Source organism: Ambystoma mexicanum, chromosome 8, assembly GCF_040938575.1.
Source record: "Ambystoma mexicanum isolate Mex_15411 chromosome 8, UKY_AmexF1_1, whole genome shotgun sequence".
In the NCBI taxonomy this organism is placed as follows: domain Eukaryota; kingdom Metazoa; phylum Chordata; class Amphibia; order Caudata; family Ambystomatidae; genus Ambystoma; species Ambystoma mexicanum.
Genome location: NC_090929.1, coordinates 539,322,574 through 539,340,875, shown reverse-complemented (window position 1 = coordinate 539,340,875; position 18,302 = coordinate 539,322,574). Strand labels below are relative to the sequence as shown.

Sequence of the window (18,302 nt, the reverse complement as noted above, 5' to 3'; positions counted from 1 at the left end):
ATTACGATCTTATGGGACGATCGCCAATGGCCCACATGCCCTTACGCAGTACTAGTGGCTAGGTGCAGCATACCTAGCTTCCAGCTGGACTAGTGTCTACTTCATGGGACGGCCCTGCGGTCCTAGGCGCTTCCATGTTGCCTTTTTGGACGTTGATGTAGCTCCTGTGTGCCATGAAGGTACAGGGCGTCACACATGGGGAAGCTGGTCATTTATTGCGGATGCAGCCCACAGTAATGCTGATCATTTGTGATTTTATGTTCTAATGGCTGTATGGGCTTGGTGATTTTGATGTGCATTAAATTTATATTCAGATATTTACCGTGTAGCGTTATTCTTTGCTAGTAATGTGGCATATTCCGATTTGTGGCGCGATGTATTGTGAGGTGTTCTGCATTGGGTTCCGGCTTCTGGGTACAGTTGTGTGGTACGTCCTTATGCTGATGGTTGGTTTGACTACTGGCATGTGTACAGGGCTGGTGCAGTCTCCCTCAGGTTACTGCTTTGGATGTTGATTTGCACTGGTGGCAAGCGATGGGGGACTGTAGTTGTTTTGTGTCATGGAATTTTCTGTTCGTTTTGGTGTACTTGCACCTTCAGATGCCTGTGCTGCATCAGTACGGCAATGGTGTGTTGCCAATTGTGGATGGCCACTCACAGGGCACTTGGGGCCCCTGCATGCATTTGTTCGTTGGCATGCATGGGTGACTTGTACATTTCGCTGGTTGCATGGTGTGACTGCATTGCGCCTACGAGGAGTTGTGCAATGTGGCCAGGGAGTGGAGTACAGGCACTCAGTAGGGCCATTACGGTTGGTTCGCGATGCCGTATTTCTCGCCATGGCGGAATGGTACTTTCCGCCATGCTTGATGGCGTTAGGTGAATGTCCGCTGGGGTCAGCATTCGCGTACCGTTGCGCCATGGCGGATTTTGCGGTTTTGCAGGGCGCGCGTGCGCGTACTTGGTGCAGTTAGCGTTGGCGTTCGCTACGGTGTCGCTAATGGCATCGTACTTTACGGTGACGGGTCATGATCGCAACGGGCGGTATTCGATGGCGGTATTACATTTCCGCCATCGTTTTTCGTATTCCGCAAGGGTCGTAATGAGGACCATACACATTTAATAAAATCTTTAAACAAAACTCCTAATGTGTCTTGTCTTAATTTATCTGTATACTTTTCATATATGCATAACCCCCTAGCTAACAGGGCATATATGGGCCGGGGGGTTACGCATTACTTCCACAGTGTCTAGAAATGCCTCTATATATGCCTAAAAAACTCATTATGATCATCCACCCCCTCCCTCATTAGTTCTGAGCTGTCCACGTGCTGGGTAATCGACTTCACCACTACCCGTCAGAAGGCAAATGGGTATCTTCCTGCATTGTCATTGTATTAACAGACTAAGACCAGTGTGTCAGATGTTAAGATTTTATTGGCAATAGCATCTGACTCACTATCTGGAGGCAGGGAAGGAAAAACAATTGGGCACCCCCTTGAATTGTCAGGATGCACCACCAGTGAGTCTGCCACTGGGTGCTCAAACTGATTTGTTGGGTCCCTCTTCACTGTTCTGTGCTTCCGCAGCATAATTCTGTTCAGAGACCGGCTTTTCCCAGATGTCAATGATTAGATCTTTAAAGCACTCCCACCGTAGGAAAAAGGCTGGTTCTCAATAGGACACTTTTGAATCATATTTGTGATTTTGTCCCTCTCACCATACTCATAAGGAATCGAAAACTCAATGTCCATCGCTTTGACTGCTGGCCTCAAGTTGCCCACATAGGCCACATAATCATCATTTGGATGGAATCTCAGGTGAAGTTTCCAGGTCACTCGCATGCTGCAGATCTCTTCATCCACTCCACCAAGCCTGGTTTCCCTAGAGCTTTCTTGAGATGCTCTCAGTTAACAATGCCATACTCACCATCCATACCCAACAACGCAACCGCTCTCCTATGTGCCTCTAGGCCAGGGGTCTCCATCAGTTACTCAGACATCACAACATCTTTGGATTCTTACTGCTGTCAGTCTCATGCTGTCCTCTCTCCACATCACTATCACTGTCCTCAAATGCACAGAATGAATAGAGGTGTCCCTGTCGAACATGTCAACAATAACAGCCTCCTGATATTTGGCAGTGGTGTTAGGAGCCCTCCAACAACACAGGGTCCTGTGGCACCAGCTCTAATGATCCCCCTGACTCAGCAGGCATGGTGGGAGGCACTGATCGCTGTTGGCACAGCTCTGCAAATATAATTAACATTTAATGCTGGAAGGATTCCAAATTCCCTGATGCTATTGGCCCCATACTGACGAGAGATGCCAGTGTTGCATGTCAGCCATTACCAGTGGCCTGACTGGGGGTTTATTGGCCAAAAAATCCACCTTGCTCTTCCTTTTTGAATGCTTATGCTTCGAAGATATGGAGTCACTCCTGGACTGAGACCTCATATGTTTCTCTCTTTGGAGCCGGCAGAAGGACTCTGATCGGAGTCCAACCCCAGCAAGTGATCTGAGTGTGCATGCTCTTGCTTCCAAGGCATGCTCTTGCTTCTAAGAGCTTGTGAGACCACCCGGCAGCAGGTTGGTCTCCTAGGTCTTCATCGCAGACATGAACAGTCGGCTCTCCGTGTAGCTCCTGGCCTTTGAGATTCAGCCCTGTCAGACCTCATAGCTTTTGCTGTTGTGATGAAAACCCAACCACCATATGCAACAGTCATGGGTGTCAGTGATGGATGTCATCCTGGAACATTTGCTGCATGGTTTTTCTCATTCTCGAAAACGTATATAAAAATTGCCAATTGAGAGTAATGAAAGCAGCCAAAATCATACTTTCGTTACCATTTCTGTCCTACACTCCAAGTGTTTTCCAAAATCCAGCTAACTGTGGTGTTGGAAAAGAAATCGTCACACTCAGGCCCGGTGGCACCACTTATACCATGAACACTGCCACTTCTGTTGGAGGCCACAAGAATGCTCTCTAGACACCGCAGGTATAGGTGGGGCCACGGCACTGAGTGATCAAGATTGACATTTTTCAGAGTTTACACCCAATAGGATGGACATTTCCAAAATAAGAATCTGTAGAAGAGATAGTGTCCATTAGAAAGTACATTTTCATTTTTTGAAACTGCATAGCCCCTGTTTTTTTCTTGTGGCGTGCCAACTGTACCCTGGCAGGTTTTATGACCTCATGGGGCATTCTTCAGTATCTGTGACCTACAAATCACAAGCCCTTTAGCAGACCTCGTTGACACCAAAGCTCTTCTTTATTGCAGGCAGCTACCGTCCGAGACAGCCACCATTTCGGGTATCATCATCTCATTGGCCATTCGTCTGTATCTGGGACCTACATACACATTAGCAAGCCTAGACACCACCACCACAACTTATGGCGTTCTTGTACTTCCACTTAAGTGAAAGGGATGGTAAACAAGCATTGGCAAAAGCAACAGCTTTGCCTTTTTTATAGTTAAAGCATCCTTTCTGTTTTGTTGGTGATTTATAAAAGCCGCATACTTGTGGGCAAAAAAAACCCTCATGGCACAAGAGAGCAAAGGTTGAGAGGGAGGAAGTAGAATATAAGAGATTGCGGATAACAACATTACATCATCAGAGTGTTAAGGGGGCAGGAAGAAGAGTGCAGCCGAAGTATGTGTGAGATATCCATTCGCATTTTACAAAGAACAACAACATTCAAGGAATTTAAGACTTATTAAACAAGACACCTACTCACCCAATGTCCAGCTCTGCATGATACCTATAATAGAGCTTTTAGTAAGTTTGTTCATTCAACTGAGAACATTGAAGGCAACGCCTTTTGGGCATATTGTGTCTGTGGATCTTCGTAGATATTATCAACTGCATTGAGGGTTTTATGGCTACATATCACAGGCTTTATAAACGCCAAATAACGGCATAATAGGAAATTTCCATGCAATGATGGGCCATGCAAGCCCAGGCTATCAGCTAGAGAGGGTTATGGTTAAGGAGGGTTAAGGTAAACGACTGATTATCTGTAAAAGACTGAATATCTAATCATCAAATAATTGTTTCGGAATTTTAGGAACACACATCGAATGACTAATATGATTAATTTCTAGAATGTAATTGCAACATTAATGTTCATTTGTATTTTCATTAAAATTGTATTGTTTAAGAACATATATTTCTATTGCTAATGTATATTTTGTTTTCAATGTTTTTCTTTCTCTTGATCTCTTTATTTGTATTTTGCTTTCATTTTTACTTCTTTCTTTATGGAATGTTAAATTTGAAGTGTGTAATGTTAATAACTGTAAAACAAGAATACAGAAAAAATGCTCATTAATAAGCGTATATGAGTATATCAGACCAAATGTAGCAGAAGACTTTCCCAGATGTAATCTGGTAGAGGGAGATCAGCAAGCAAGGTTTAGAGGCAGAGATGTGTGTCTATGCACCCAGGGTTATGCTGATGTCACATTGCTAGTTAGATCTTTGTGCGTTAGGGACACAAGGGAAGAGGTGTCAGGTTTCATGGGAGATTCCATGCACAATAGATAACATGCACATTAGAGTCTCTATATATTTCTATACATTTTAGCATTATGTATATTATGTTATTTTTTCATCTTAACGTTTTTATACTGTAAGCTTCCTTTGATGTTGGTTTGGGCCTTGACCTATTTTATTCAGAGAGCTGGTAGGTTCCCGAACCAAGATGGAGGGAAGGAACGGGACTAGTGATTGGAGGATGGAAGGACAAAGGGCAAACAGAACATTCTAAACTGGCTTTCATTACAGTTGTCATTTGTGTAGGTCATGTTTTAATTAACTCCTGAGTTTTTAGGCCTTAGGTTTCCAGAGAAGCAACACAGCTCATCAAGAAGGAGAAAAGAAAAGAGAGAGAGCATCTTTATTCAAGAAAAGAAAACATTGATAAGAATATTCACCAAAAGCTAAGTTAAATTCTGTAGTTTTAATGAGAAAGAATCTTCTTAGTTAAGTTAGTATTGAATTCATAGTTTAATGAAAAGATGTCGGACCGGTCGACTCGTTAGGAAGTAAAAAGTGAAATAAATGAGTTGACATTGCCGTGCATGCTTTCTTCTTCTTGCCGAAGGGGTCGGATTTCACGCTGTGCCACTAATGTACTTTTTTCCTTCCACTTCATAAGGCCAGCATACGTCGCGTAGAGAAGACCGGAAGAGGTCAGGAACTGTGTCGCGATTGTGAGAAACCTGAAGGCGTCTCACTGTCAGAACCCTGGGGATCTCTTTCTCAGGGGACAAGGCACGGCCATTGCCCTTGGATTCAAACCCTGGGGGTGGACAAGTGCGGGACGATCACATGGAGAGGGGTCCTCATGGAATGGGGGTGAGACATCCGATGGCAAGACACAGTATTTCCCCCCTTTTGACACTTCCTTCTCTTTTATAGGTTATTCTAAATCCTGTCCCGGTACCCCACCCCTAATTTCAACAGGTACCAACACAGAAAGGAGGCGTGGGAAACCTAGGAGAAAGAAATTGCAATTACCATGTCGTGTATTACAACCACAGGACTATCCCCCGTCTCAGATATGCCACTACCAGACATTGCTTCAGTTGAAATAGCATATTGTCAAACCAGTTCCATTATGCCCCCATACCTTCATTATGCCGCCATACCTTTCTGTAAAACCACACCAACACATTTATTTACCGCCACACACTCACCCTGTTTATTTGGACAAAACCCTACACAGTTTTTCCTAATTGATCAGAAAAACAACAACTCCCACAATACCTCCATACTGGCTTTCTCTACAAACACTGAGACGAGGAAGAGGGGTGCTGAAAGAATGAAGATCTCTCACAACACCACTGAGAGACTATGCCATACTAAGACTGGACTGTCCCGCCAATGAGGCCAGGCAAGGTCACGCCTCTTTTTCTAACTACTCACACCTGACTCCACTTGAGACTCCCAGGAAGTATAAAAGGCGGAGCAGGAGAGCACACTTTGAGCAAGATTGGGATGCTAGAAGGCGTTGAGATGGCAGAGGAGGAACAGTTGAGCTGCAGAGTCCCTGGGAGACCTGGAGGAGGAAGAGGAGGAAGAGGAGGAAGAGGAGGAGGAGCAGGAGGAGGAAGAGGAGCAAGATGAGTAGGAGGAGGAGGAAGAGGAGGAGGGAACCACCACACTGGACCTTTGTATGCAGGAGAGGCTGCAGTGAGGGGAGAGACCTGTACCACCAGGAGACAAAACCAGGGGAAGCTGGGATCTCCTTGCAGGGCCACACCAGGGCTCCTCCCCTGGGCCCAGCAGGCAAGCCCAAGTCTCCGAGGGGCAGGCGATGAGGCCCTGAACTCAGGACACATCCCCAGTGAGACTGCTGCAGCTCCCAAAGCCATGGACTGCCATGTTGGGGAGCTGTGAAGTAGGAGCAAAATAGGGTCCACACCTGGCAGAGGGAACCCTTAAAGCAAGGAGAGAAGGACTGAGCATGGAAGAGGGGGGCCTGGGGGACTGCACCCGGCAGAGGGAGACCCTGAGAGTGAGAAGTTCTGAGAAGAGGGAAAACCCAGTGAAGCACCAGCAGCAGAGTGGTCCTGCGCCACCTAGGCGCTCATTCGAAGGACTCTGGCTGGTCCCCTTTGTGGAAATTGCAAATACCAAGAGGCCCTCGGAGAGGATGGCATAAGAGGTCAAAGTGGTCATACAAGGGTGGAGCAAAACCCTTGTACAATCGAAAGTCTTTGACACACTGAGGAAACAAAGTGAACTGTGTTACTGGGGGCAAATATGAACCCGACTGAGGGATGCCTACGAATTAGAGTGACCAGTAACAACTGTGAGAACATTGTGTTAATAGGACTGCGTGATGCCTGGCTGGGAGTTTTAGGGAAAGCCTTACTGGGGCTGCGGCCTGGACTTAGGTAAGAAGTGAACCTAGAAGTTCTACAATGATTTTCTTGTTAACTGTGGCAAGTGTGAACCCGACGGAGGGATGCCAAAAGAAAGCTAGGGGAAGGGAACCCTGCTTTCTGATTAGATGATAAAATCGTGAACTGTGTTAGAATGGCCATGTGAACCCAATGGAGGGGTGCCAGGAGTAAGGCTAAGGGAAGTGAATCCTGCATTGTGATAAAGCAAAGTGAACTTTGTATTTGGCTGTAGTAAACCCGACTTAGGGAGGCTAACATTAAAAAGAATCAGAGCCCGGTTGAGGGAGATCCAAGGGTGAAGAGTCATCACCCAACATAAGAGATTACGGAAAGGAACCCTCAGAGGCAAGAGACTTGGCCGCAGAAGGTGCTGATATCGCTGAAAAGAACTGTTACCTCGGTTGGAGAAGCCCATGTGTGTGTTGTGCTCAGGTGTGAGTCCCGCCTTGTCTCGTGCTTAAAATGTGGGGAAGGGAGACCCCAGCTATACCATCCTGACATATCATTTGGTGAACACTTCTTTCTTTTCTGGTGAACATTATCCCACACTATTTTGGAACTTATTCTGGAACTTAACGGTAAGGATTGGCAATAGTTTTTTTTAGTATAGGCCCTTTTTATTTCACAAGACGCCACTAGGACTGCCTTATTATTATTTGATGGTTGTAGCTTGCTCCCATCTTAGATTTTGGTTTAGATTAGGTATTTTTCTCACCCATTTATAGAATTTAATAAACACCCTTGTACTGTGATAACTTGTGTCTGTCTTTACTGTTGCCATCATGAGTTCCTTACACAATCCAGGCTGAGAGATCGGTAGGTGAGGAAACTAAGCAGCGTTTCGAGATGGCAGTGAGATGCTTGAGGTGAGGAAACAGAGCAGCATTCTTGGATCCCAGCGTTTTATCGAGGAAGAAAGTGAGAGGCGTGTGTTTTGTTCAGTGCAGCGAATGAAGATCAAAGACAGCTTTTTTTGTGAGCATGTAGTGCGCAGTGACTGGAGGTTTATATACAGACTTTCTATCTGTTGAACTCTAAGACACAAGCTTTTCTAAAATCTAGAGAAAGGTTTACACGTTCTAAAGATGACAGAGAGTTAGGTAGGTTGGTTACAGAGAAGGTCAAGGGACATGGCAAAGTTTTATCTTGACCTGAAACAATGTAATTGGTTTAGGGCATTTAGCCTGAATAAATAGGAAAATATAGAGTTTCGGTTTAGTATACCTTAAGTTAAAAGGATATTCAGGAAAGAAGAGAGACCTAAAGATTGTGACAGGAAGAAGTTTACTAAGGAAGAATTCATTTCAACAAAATCTTCAGTCAGCTTTTGGCTGGAGATTGAGAAACAGTTCAGCAGAGTAGAGCGTCAAGTTAAATACAGTATATTCCTCTAAGCTGCAGCAGAGGAATATCAGGCATTGTCTCTCTTAAGGTTGGGAATTTGAGACAAAAAGGTGGAAGAAGGGTGCACTTACATTGTATATTCTATTCTCATCCATGCAGATACCAGTATGAGTTTGGAGATCCAGTGTCTGAGTTTTTTTATTATATCCAATTACCCTTTCCCTCAAGGGTGTGTCGAACTCAGCTGCAAATTAAGTTAGTTGAGAGCGTGACACCTTTGTGGGTCTGTAGGGTTCAGCAGCTCTTGCAAAGGTTAAGGAACAGGACTTGACAAGAGGGTGGAGATGGAAGGAACATCACAAACAGAGCAAGCAGGGAAGCATGGGTTGACGGGGGCACTGGGAGGAAACGGGATTCCACGGCAGCGGACAATTCAGAATGGGGGCACTGGAAAAGTGGGGGCCAGTAGAGTGCTGGGGGCTCTGTAAAGAGGCGCAGAAAATAATCACAGTTTGAGGGAGAGCATACAATGATAACATTGAAAAATACATGGTCAATATCAACAGAGAATATACATGGAAATCAGCTTCAGTATAGATGGCTTCCCTGAAGGCTCAGATACATGCTTTTTGCCATTAGCTCTCTCTTCGCCTTGTCATTTGCTCTACAAGACTGCTAACACCGTTGGGAGATAGATAGATAGATAGATAGATAGATAGATAGATAGATAGATAGATAGATAGATAGATAGATAGATAGATAGATATCTTTTGTTTCCAAATAAATGCCTTTTAAGCACCCGAAGGAACGCCAAGCTTGAATGCAGCCTGTTATTTTTACATGCATCAAGGAGGTTGAAACAGCATCCATGACCAACTTACACATCATAAAGAGGTTGAGAGCGTTGGCTACAGGCTTTGTTTTCAATAAATACATTAAAGGCTGAAAGTCATCTAAAAACCTATAAGCCGGATCCTTCTTTTCAAAATGCCAGATATTTGTTGCTAAAAACATCATGCACAGTGGTACATGTGTCTTAACTAAGCTATTTAAATTGCCCATGAGGAAGGTTATCTAGGAGTCTTGCCTTAGAGGGGAGCGTTTGAGTGTGGTGTGTTGCTTCGTACTCTTCGTTCTTGGAGGCCTGCCTGCCCTCATTTTAGCCAGCTAATCTGCCTCCCACTGCTTGCACATTCCAGCTTGCTTCACAGCAGAACTGTTTAAAGTACTAGTAAATCAGGCTTACCTGTCGGAGACTGTAATTCTCTTTCTCCATGGCCGCCAACATTTCTTCATGTTTCCGTTCGTCCCGCAGGTTAGAAAACTAACAGGAAGGGAAAAGTACCCATTACAGTTGTTTCACAAAAGTGCATTGGACCTCTTTAAAGTAGACTTTGCCAGCTACAACATTCATAGAACATGGAGATCGTTATTCACCTCCTCTCAACCAATCAGAATGTTTAGTGCATAGTCAATAACTACAGGTATTTACTGCATTCTGGACATACTGACGTCAAAAGCAGATAGGGAAACCACAATGCAATTTCCAGGCAAGGTTTCTTTCAGCAAGATACTTCTTCTCGGGGAGCACTTATTTTTCACAGCAATATCCTATTTAACAAACCAGAGAGAAAGCTCAAACATAGGAATATTCTTTTACTTTCTTAGAGGTAAATTGTTTACTATTACAAGAAACCTACTCCATGCTTATGTTAAACCGATTCCAGTTTAACCAACTTTGCAGTTAAAAAAAATAGCTTATGAAAACCACCTTGTTGTATAAACACTAAAACATAAAACCACATTTAACTTACGAACTCGGTTTGACTATTTATACTACTCACTATTGAAGTAACAGTTTTACCTCACCACCAAAACTCCAAAACATGTATTGATTCTACTGCTATTTGCTAATAGACTTATTGATCGGATAGAGGCCTGGGGGTCATTATTGCTTATAATGACCCTTCCCCAACGTATGGCCCTCGGCTTTGCGATGGCCATAAAGTTGTGACGGCTCATTCTCCCGCGATAATGACCCCCCTCCTGAGGCCTATAATGTTATATTAGTGCATATTTTCCTCTCTTTTGACAATCAGGGGCCAGATTATCCATATTGTCCAAATTGTGCCCTTGTGCAAAATTATGGAGCAAATGAATTTAGCAACCGATGGGATCAAAAAGGTTTAGCTCCAATCCGTATTATCTAAACATGTTTTCACTAGGGCAAAATTAAAGCAGACTATTTCATTTACTGTGTGTGCTTTGTAAAATAAAATAAAGAAGAGGCTTCCCATTTGTTCTTTCACAGCTTACAGCACGCTTATAAATCTGACATTCTTTATTACATCATCATAATCACACTATTCATTAATAAGAATTACTTGATGATGCATATTTCTTATCACTACATACTTTTCTGTACATTTTAGAATACATAACTGGGGCACTATTTTATCAACACATACACGTTGTTGACAGCGCAGGCAACATAGAACATATGTATCCTATAAAAAAAGTTCCATACATTAGAGAAGCTTCGAAGGACATTTTCAAATTGTCAAACAAACATGCAAGGGGGTAATGAGGTACAATGATTCACCAATCAACATCCATACTCACCAAAGTGGACAATCCATTGGTCTAACCCTCTCGTTTGCCCATTCCTACATTTTGATATGTGTTGGAGTGCATACTGTACGATTATGAACCTCTCAGAGCAGTGCCAAATCTATCGCCACTCTGAAGGGATTTCTGCAAAATGTAATATGCTATTGGCTTTCTGACAAGGGCCCTACATCTGCTGGAGAGCTTTTGATTCAGGAAGTTTACATCATATGGTCTAGCGGTAACAAGGAACCACCCTTAGACTGATATTATTTGGGGGCGGGAGGGCGGTGCACTATGCCTATTCACAATAAATGAACAAATGAACCTCTGAATAATGATGCCAGTGGTACTGCTTGTGAATATGACTATAGAATACTGAAGCTGAGGTTTGCTTTTTAAAGCTCAGTAATTTTTATTTAGATTTCAGCAGGTGACAATGAAATATGGTACTGACACAAGTGATGGGTCATTTATATATTCTATGGCATAATTGTGGTGCATTGGCTTGGAAGAGGTAAAGCACTTACTGGGCGTGGCTTTGCATAGTATAGCATAGTCATATTGTATGCTCTTTCCCTGACCTGTAGTGCATTGCGAGGGAAGTGATAGCAATTGTGCAGTGTTCACGCTGAATGTCTCCTTGTTGTGTTGTTGGCATTGGGTGCCGGCATGTCGGAAATAGACGATGGGTTTTCTGATTTGTCTAGTTACCTTGAGGCTAAACATTTTGCTTTTGCTACATAGTCGTCTGAAGATTTGTTAACTTGGCATGCAGGATTAGCACTGAAGTGGAAAAAGACGTACCCAATGAGATTTTTGAAAATGGGTGAATTTTGCAAACATGTCTCTTTTGACTATTTCAGGCAAAAGAATGCAAACAATAGGTTGACTGCATTATTCGATTGTGTGCCAAACTCTGGTTATCATTGCATGAGCTCATTAAGCTGCGAGGAAAAGATTCTGATTTCTTAGCTAAGTTACAGTGTAGTTTAGATGCAGAACGTAAACAGTTGATTGATTGATTGATATTTATTAAGCATGGCATTGTCCGAAGGCATCTTGGCACTACTGGTAGAGCAAGGAGCAAAGGGACCAAGAAAGAGTTAGAAAAGAAATGTTTTCAAGGGTTTACGGAAAACTAGGTGGTCAACTGTAGATATCAAGGAGCATGGAAGCGTGTTCCATAGGGCAGCAGCCACTACCAAAAAAGAACGCCTTCCAATGTGGCAGTATTTTAGTGCAGGTGTCGGCAGAGTGCAGGGCCCGTCCTGGAACATAAGGACGGAACATGGCCTGCAAATATTCTGCTCCTTGCAGATAAAAAAAGCACAAGGGACCAGGCACAAAGCTTTGAAATTAATGCATGTGGCTAAAGGGAGCCCATGCAGCCTCCAAAGAACGGGTGAAATATGTGAGCAGCGGTGAGTGCAAGTGGCAAGTCGTGCAGTGGAATTCTGAAGAACCTGAAGACGCTGTATCACATATGCAGGTTAAGTACGAAAAAGAGAATTACAGTAATCAATAGATGAAGAAACAAGGGAAGAAACCACTGCGGCGTGAAGATGTGCTGGAATAAAAGGGAGGACTCGACGAAGAAGCTTAAACTGACAGTAACCCCGCTGACAGACAGCACTGACCTGGGGTTCCATGGAAAGAGACGATGACAGTTTGACCCCCAGGTGTTTAACTGTAGAAATGGGGGAAGGCTGAAGGCCTAAAGAGGAAGGCCAGAAATCAGAGGTCCAGAAGGAGGAGGCCGAATGGGGCCCCACCACCCGAACCTCGGTCTTGTCACTGTTCCACTTGAGCCAGTTGTTCTGCATCCACACTTCTGTATTCCATCTGTGTTGGCTGATACAGATGAAAGCAAATTTGAAACATAGAGAGCAGGACACGCAGATCCACACTAAATGTAACAATCTCAGTGCATAGTTGATTCAGAAAGACATCTCTAGTCAGGGAAACTTGCCAGCATCTGTCCGCTCGACAAGGCCTGGCTATGATCCAGTGTTTGAGGCCGATCCTGCACACCCACAACAGAACAGGGGGAGGAATGACACATTGCATGATGCACTGTGCGATGCATTAAAGATAATGAAGTCCATCAAAGCTTTCATCAAACCATTTAGAAAGGGATCAGATAGCTGTATCGAAGATCATCTCAAAGTTGTGACCGAGATTTTTCAGATGCTTCAAGTTCCTAGAGCCCAATATGGTTGCTACTTTCACCTTACATTACACTCTACCTCTGCCAGTGTTATTCAAGGCCTAAATGAGCAGCAGAACTTGTCATGGGAGGATTTTGAAAAAGATATTAGATGCCAATGTTTGCTGTATCATTCTATACAGCAGGCCAAGAAGGCTGCTTACAGTATGTCAGCTGAGCCAAATGGGTCGCCTCGCCAATTCTTTCAAAACTTAAAAGGGCATTCTCATGTTTTGATGTAACCTTTAACCCCAATTTAGTAGAATTCAAAACTGCTTACTTTTATGGGCTTCAGTGAGATATCGTGCCTTAGCTAATCCGTGAATTTGACAGGGAAAAACCACTAGAATGGATCATTTAACAGGTAACTAAAATCTATGAGGTAATAACTAATGAGAAGGAAGAGACAGCGAAGAGTAGAGAACCTAAACCAAAAGCTAAAGAATCCACACTGGCTGTCCAAGAGGTAAAGTCTGTAAAGATGCCACTAGAAACAGCCCAAATTCAAGCAAAGAATGACACATCACACAATCAAAGGGGCGTGGCTCTGCAGAGAACACCATCTCAAACTCCTATGTTCCAGCCCATAGACCTCAGTGACAGACACACATACATTAGACCTCGGTTTCTTGGTAATGCACCCAAGCTGGGATTTTGCTATGATATGTCAGCGCTAAATAACACCCATAATCAGATGTACACTGGGCCATTTCAGGTATTAGGAGCCCAGAGTAGGTTTGACCATGCCACCATATGGTATATGGAAATCAGGCAAGACCAAGATATGTAGATAGGTTAATTGAAAATGAAAGGTAACAGAGGGAACAATCCCACCTAAATCAAAGACAGAATGTGAACTATGCAACTCGCCAATACAGTCAGTCCCCACCACAGGTTGACTATCGTCAAAGGATGGTCACCCCATGCTCCCCACTCATTGTGTCTCAGGAATTCAGGGGAAACACAAACAGAAATAAATCTCCTGAAAGGTACCAGAACAGGCCTAATCCGGGTGAATTCAACCATTAAAAGCCTAGACCACAGAGGGATGAGTTTAGGGACATGAACAGGTTTGAATGCTTAGAGGGAAATGAACAGGTTTGAATGCTTAGAGGCCCAGGTTCAAATGTTGTCTGAGCAAATAGGGAAATTGTGTCAGTACACAAACAACAGCCAAATGAAAGTGCAGAATGTCACAGGAGTGATCTTGCATGCAGCGACATTTTCGCTCAACATACATGTGCCCTGGTAAGGCGCTGGTGCGCCATTGGCTGTAGTGGCGAATGGGTTGGCATGCAAGCTTGTCATTTGATTTTGACGGGTGGGGCGTGTCTGCACACAGTGCGGGGGTCTCTTTGTGCGTTGTACCCATAGAAAACAAAACAGCCATCCGAGGGGTACCAACCAACGCAGACATGTTTATTTATGGCAACAAGTGTTGGTGAGAGTGGTGCCAGATATCACACGTAAGGAATGGAGAGGGCCCTCTGACTTTGTTTTCCATCCAGTAGCTACCCCCGAGATATTGCCTGGCACCGTTCCGTCTCTCGATTTGCAGGGGGTACAGGTTTTTTGTGGCGATTGGCCTGGACATGCATGGCTGTGAGTGGCAGACAGTACTATGTATTGACCTAAACATACCACTCCGAAAACTGACGGATTAAAGGCTGTTCACTGACATTGACACTGACTGGGAAATAATAATGGAAATATGCATTCCTTGTGACATAATGACACAAAACAGACCAGTAACAAACCTCCTCATGGCCATCGTCAGTGCACCGCCATCTTTTTGTGATGAGGACTTACAGCTAGTGCCACCAAATTTGTGGACTACAAACCCTCATGATGTAGGGTTATTAAAAGAAGTAACCCCAATACAAATAAAGCTTAATCCAGGGGCAGTATTACCCAGAGTAACACAGTACCATTTGTCGCAGGAAGCGGAGGAGGGGATAAAAGACACAATACACGCATTACTAAAACACGGCATCATTGCCCCCTCCAACTCCCCATGCAATACTGCAATTTATCCGATTAAGAAAGCGAAAAGGGGGTCGTGGCATATGGTGCAAGGCCTCCGTCTGCTTAATGACATTGCCCAAAAAGAGTTCCCTCTTGTTCCAAACCCGGCATCCATATTGTGCAGCATCCCAAAGGAGGCCACGCATTTCCCAGAGGCGGACCTGAAGAACGCATTTATCTCAGTACCACTTGACCAAGAGTCCCAATACCTAACAGCTTTCACCCTAGGGGGGAAAAGGTATGAACACAGCTGACTACCCCTGGGGTACTGCGAAAGCCCAACTATTTTCAACAGAATATTGCACGAAGACCTCAGCAATATTGCTGTTTAGAGCACCACCATACAATGCATGGATGACCTAGTGTGTAACGAGGGGGTAAGAAAGATGCAGGAAAGACTCTGTTACCCTACTCTCATTTCTAGCTCACAAGGGGTACAGGGTAGATAAAAACAAACTGCAATACTGTTTGGCAGAAGTATTGTAACTAGGACAATTGATCTCGAAAGATGGCAGGAGAATACTACCTGACAGTGCTAGCAGCAGCCAGACCCCACACAGTGAAGGACATGCAGAAGCTTCTCGGCACCTGCAACTATTGTAGGGAATGGATTTTAGATTATGCTGCCTACACCCGACCCCTATTGCAAAGCCGAAAAAAAACCCAGAAAGACAACAGAGCAATAACATGGACACTGGAAATGCATACTGCTTTCACAACACTAAAAGAAGTAATATGGACAGCCCCCATCCTGGCCACACCAGATTATGAACGGGAAATTTTTCTGTTCTCACATTCAAATGGAACATTGATGACTGCAGTACTGACACAAGAAACCTCCTTGGGCCTGTAAGGATATTTGGTGTGTTACAGTACAGAGTACAGCACTACTGCACAGGTAGCAAACAGCACAGAGTACAGCACTACTACACAGGTAGCAAACAGCACAGAGTACAGCACTACTGCACAGATAGCAATTTTTTTCGCAGCACCACCACAAGGGTGCGGTGCATTGCTATATGGGTTACCAGATTAACAAGGAAAGACAGGCTATTCAGTCAAAAACGATTTTAACATATAAGATGCAAATCTATTTTTACAGTTAAAAGCACACGTGCTCATTTAAAAATGCACACTATTTTTCACCTGAAATGCCTATGGTGCGAGAGACACATTTGAAAATGAACAGCTAACCTATTAACCATTAACCTGACTAATAAAACCAAGTGGCACAGCGAGTAGAGCGCTCGCTTTGACACCCGTGCAGAGCCTGTTAACGCAGGTTCGAATCCCGGCGGGGCCAAACTCAGCCTTTCATTCTTCCGAGGTCGATAAATGAGCACCACACACCGTGGGTAATAATAAGCAGCGCTCGGATACCTGAGGGTTTGTAGCGCTATATAAAAGCCTAATTATTATTATTATTTAACATAACCCACTAATAAAATGTGTTCTCCACTGCAGAATTAGGCATACTCTGAAAGCCATTTAAATGTGTGTGCAGATTTTTTTTTCTTCTCTTCTCTGCCTGATTCTCCGTGTTTTTGTGCACAGTAACTGCAGGAAGAAGGAAGTCAGATTTGCAACAATTGCAAATGTATAAGCGAAGCTATTGTTGAAGAGTAGGAGGATGAGAGATGATGGATTTCATTGGGACACGTCATACAGAGGGCTGAGAGGAAAGTTTTAGTGGGCAGTAACGGGGAAAAAGACAGGCAGACATTTTTCTGCACTACTGGGGAGAAGACCTGGCTGTGGGACTCCTGACTGAATGCAGATTCCTGCGTCCTGCTGCAGTCGAGATTGGGGAGAGCTGAAAGAAGGACCTTTCCACTGGCTGAGGCATTCCTATCTGCAAAAGCTGAGAATTCCAGGCAATGACCCCGGTTTGAGAAGGCAAGCGTTCCTTTTTGCTGGAGTTAATCCAAGGGAGCCACATTCACAAAGAGAACAGCCAAAGAGAACAACTAAAAAGATAAGGTAATGAGAAGTGTGGGAGCTGAGTGTGTACGGTAATATGCAGTCAGTGTAGGATTCCTGTGCATGCCTTAATCAAATGCTAGTGTTGCAATTTGAGTTCTGTTCTCCGCCACTCTCTTTGCAGTGTGTCATAGACAATGCTTTTACTGTACCATTTTATTTATTTCTGTAAAGAATGAGATCGTGTTTAAATGCAACTTTTATAATACAGAAAAATATTTGAAAACAGACGGGTGGTGTATTGACTATTTACCATTACAATGCCGATGATGTGGGGAGATTTTTAAACAGTGCAATGGTCATTTTAAGACAGATGTGTGCCTGTCAGAATCAGTATGAATAATTGTGAGTGACTGTAGCATAGCTTGTTGGAGGTACATGAGCCAACGGGAAGAGAGACTCTCTGAACATAGCTCCCTACCGTATATAAGGTAGTGGAAATTACCACAAGACTACCATATATAGCTCTCTGTCGTAAATAAGTCAGTGAGTTCGCCCATGGTGGCACACCAACACTATCACTGAAAATGTGGTATCCCTAAAATGTAGGTCTGAGGTCTCTCTAGTGATCACACGAAAAATCTAAGCAAAGATAAGGGATTCTGGACATTGGGGCCACAAATAAAACAAGGGAATTATGGTCACCAAAATACCACCAACCACGTATACCAAATATGCAGGTCTGGGTGCTGAAATAATGCATGTCCATTGTATTATTGTTGCACATGGCCAAATCTGAATACAAAGAGTGATTATTGCTAAGTTATTTTTCGGCGGTAATAAAATACCGTCAGGCCCCAAATCTCCACAAAATACCCTACAGGCCACAAACCGTTAGCATACTACCGCAGTATTCTAGTCTCAGTAATGCAAGGCCATTTTCCGTGCGAAACAAGCCTTTGGAGCGGCCACCTTCCCCATTAAAAAAGTGCCACAATTGTGATGGGATGCTCCGTCACATTGTTTGTAGAACAGTCCTTGAATGTTCCAAATCCACGCTCACGACACAGAGGGATACAGCCTATGAAATTGTCATCTCAAGCCCAAACATCTATGTGATACATTGCAAAATGGTCAATCCAGCCACATTTCTCACAGAGCCATGCATAGTAGAGGATATACAAAAACATTTGTGTCACTTATGAGGGAGAAGGAGACGACATTCCCAAAACCAGTGAAAATGCATTGAGTGAGGGTGAGGTGTACTTTGTAGATGGGATG

At 43.8% G+C, this 18,302-nt stretch overlaps 1 protein-coding gene across 3 annotated transcripts in view; it reads right to left on the bottom strand.

Moving 5' to 3' along the window:
• Positions 1–18,302, bottom strand: part of CCDC27 (coiled-coil domain containing 27) — a 617,891-nt gene that overhangs the window by 136,321 nt on the left and 463,268 nt on the right. For all 3 annotated transcript variants that reach the window (XM_069610244.1, XM_069610243.1, XM_069610245.1), the window contains one exon: positions 9,507–9,584. In XM_069610244.1, the coding sequence (XP_069466345.1) occupies positions 9,507–9,584 (78 nt within the window). The remainder of the gene's footprint in view (positions 1–9,506; positions 9,585–18,302) is intronic.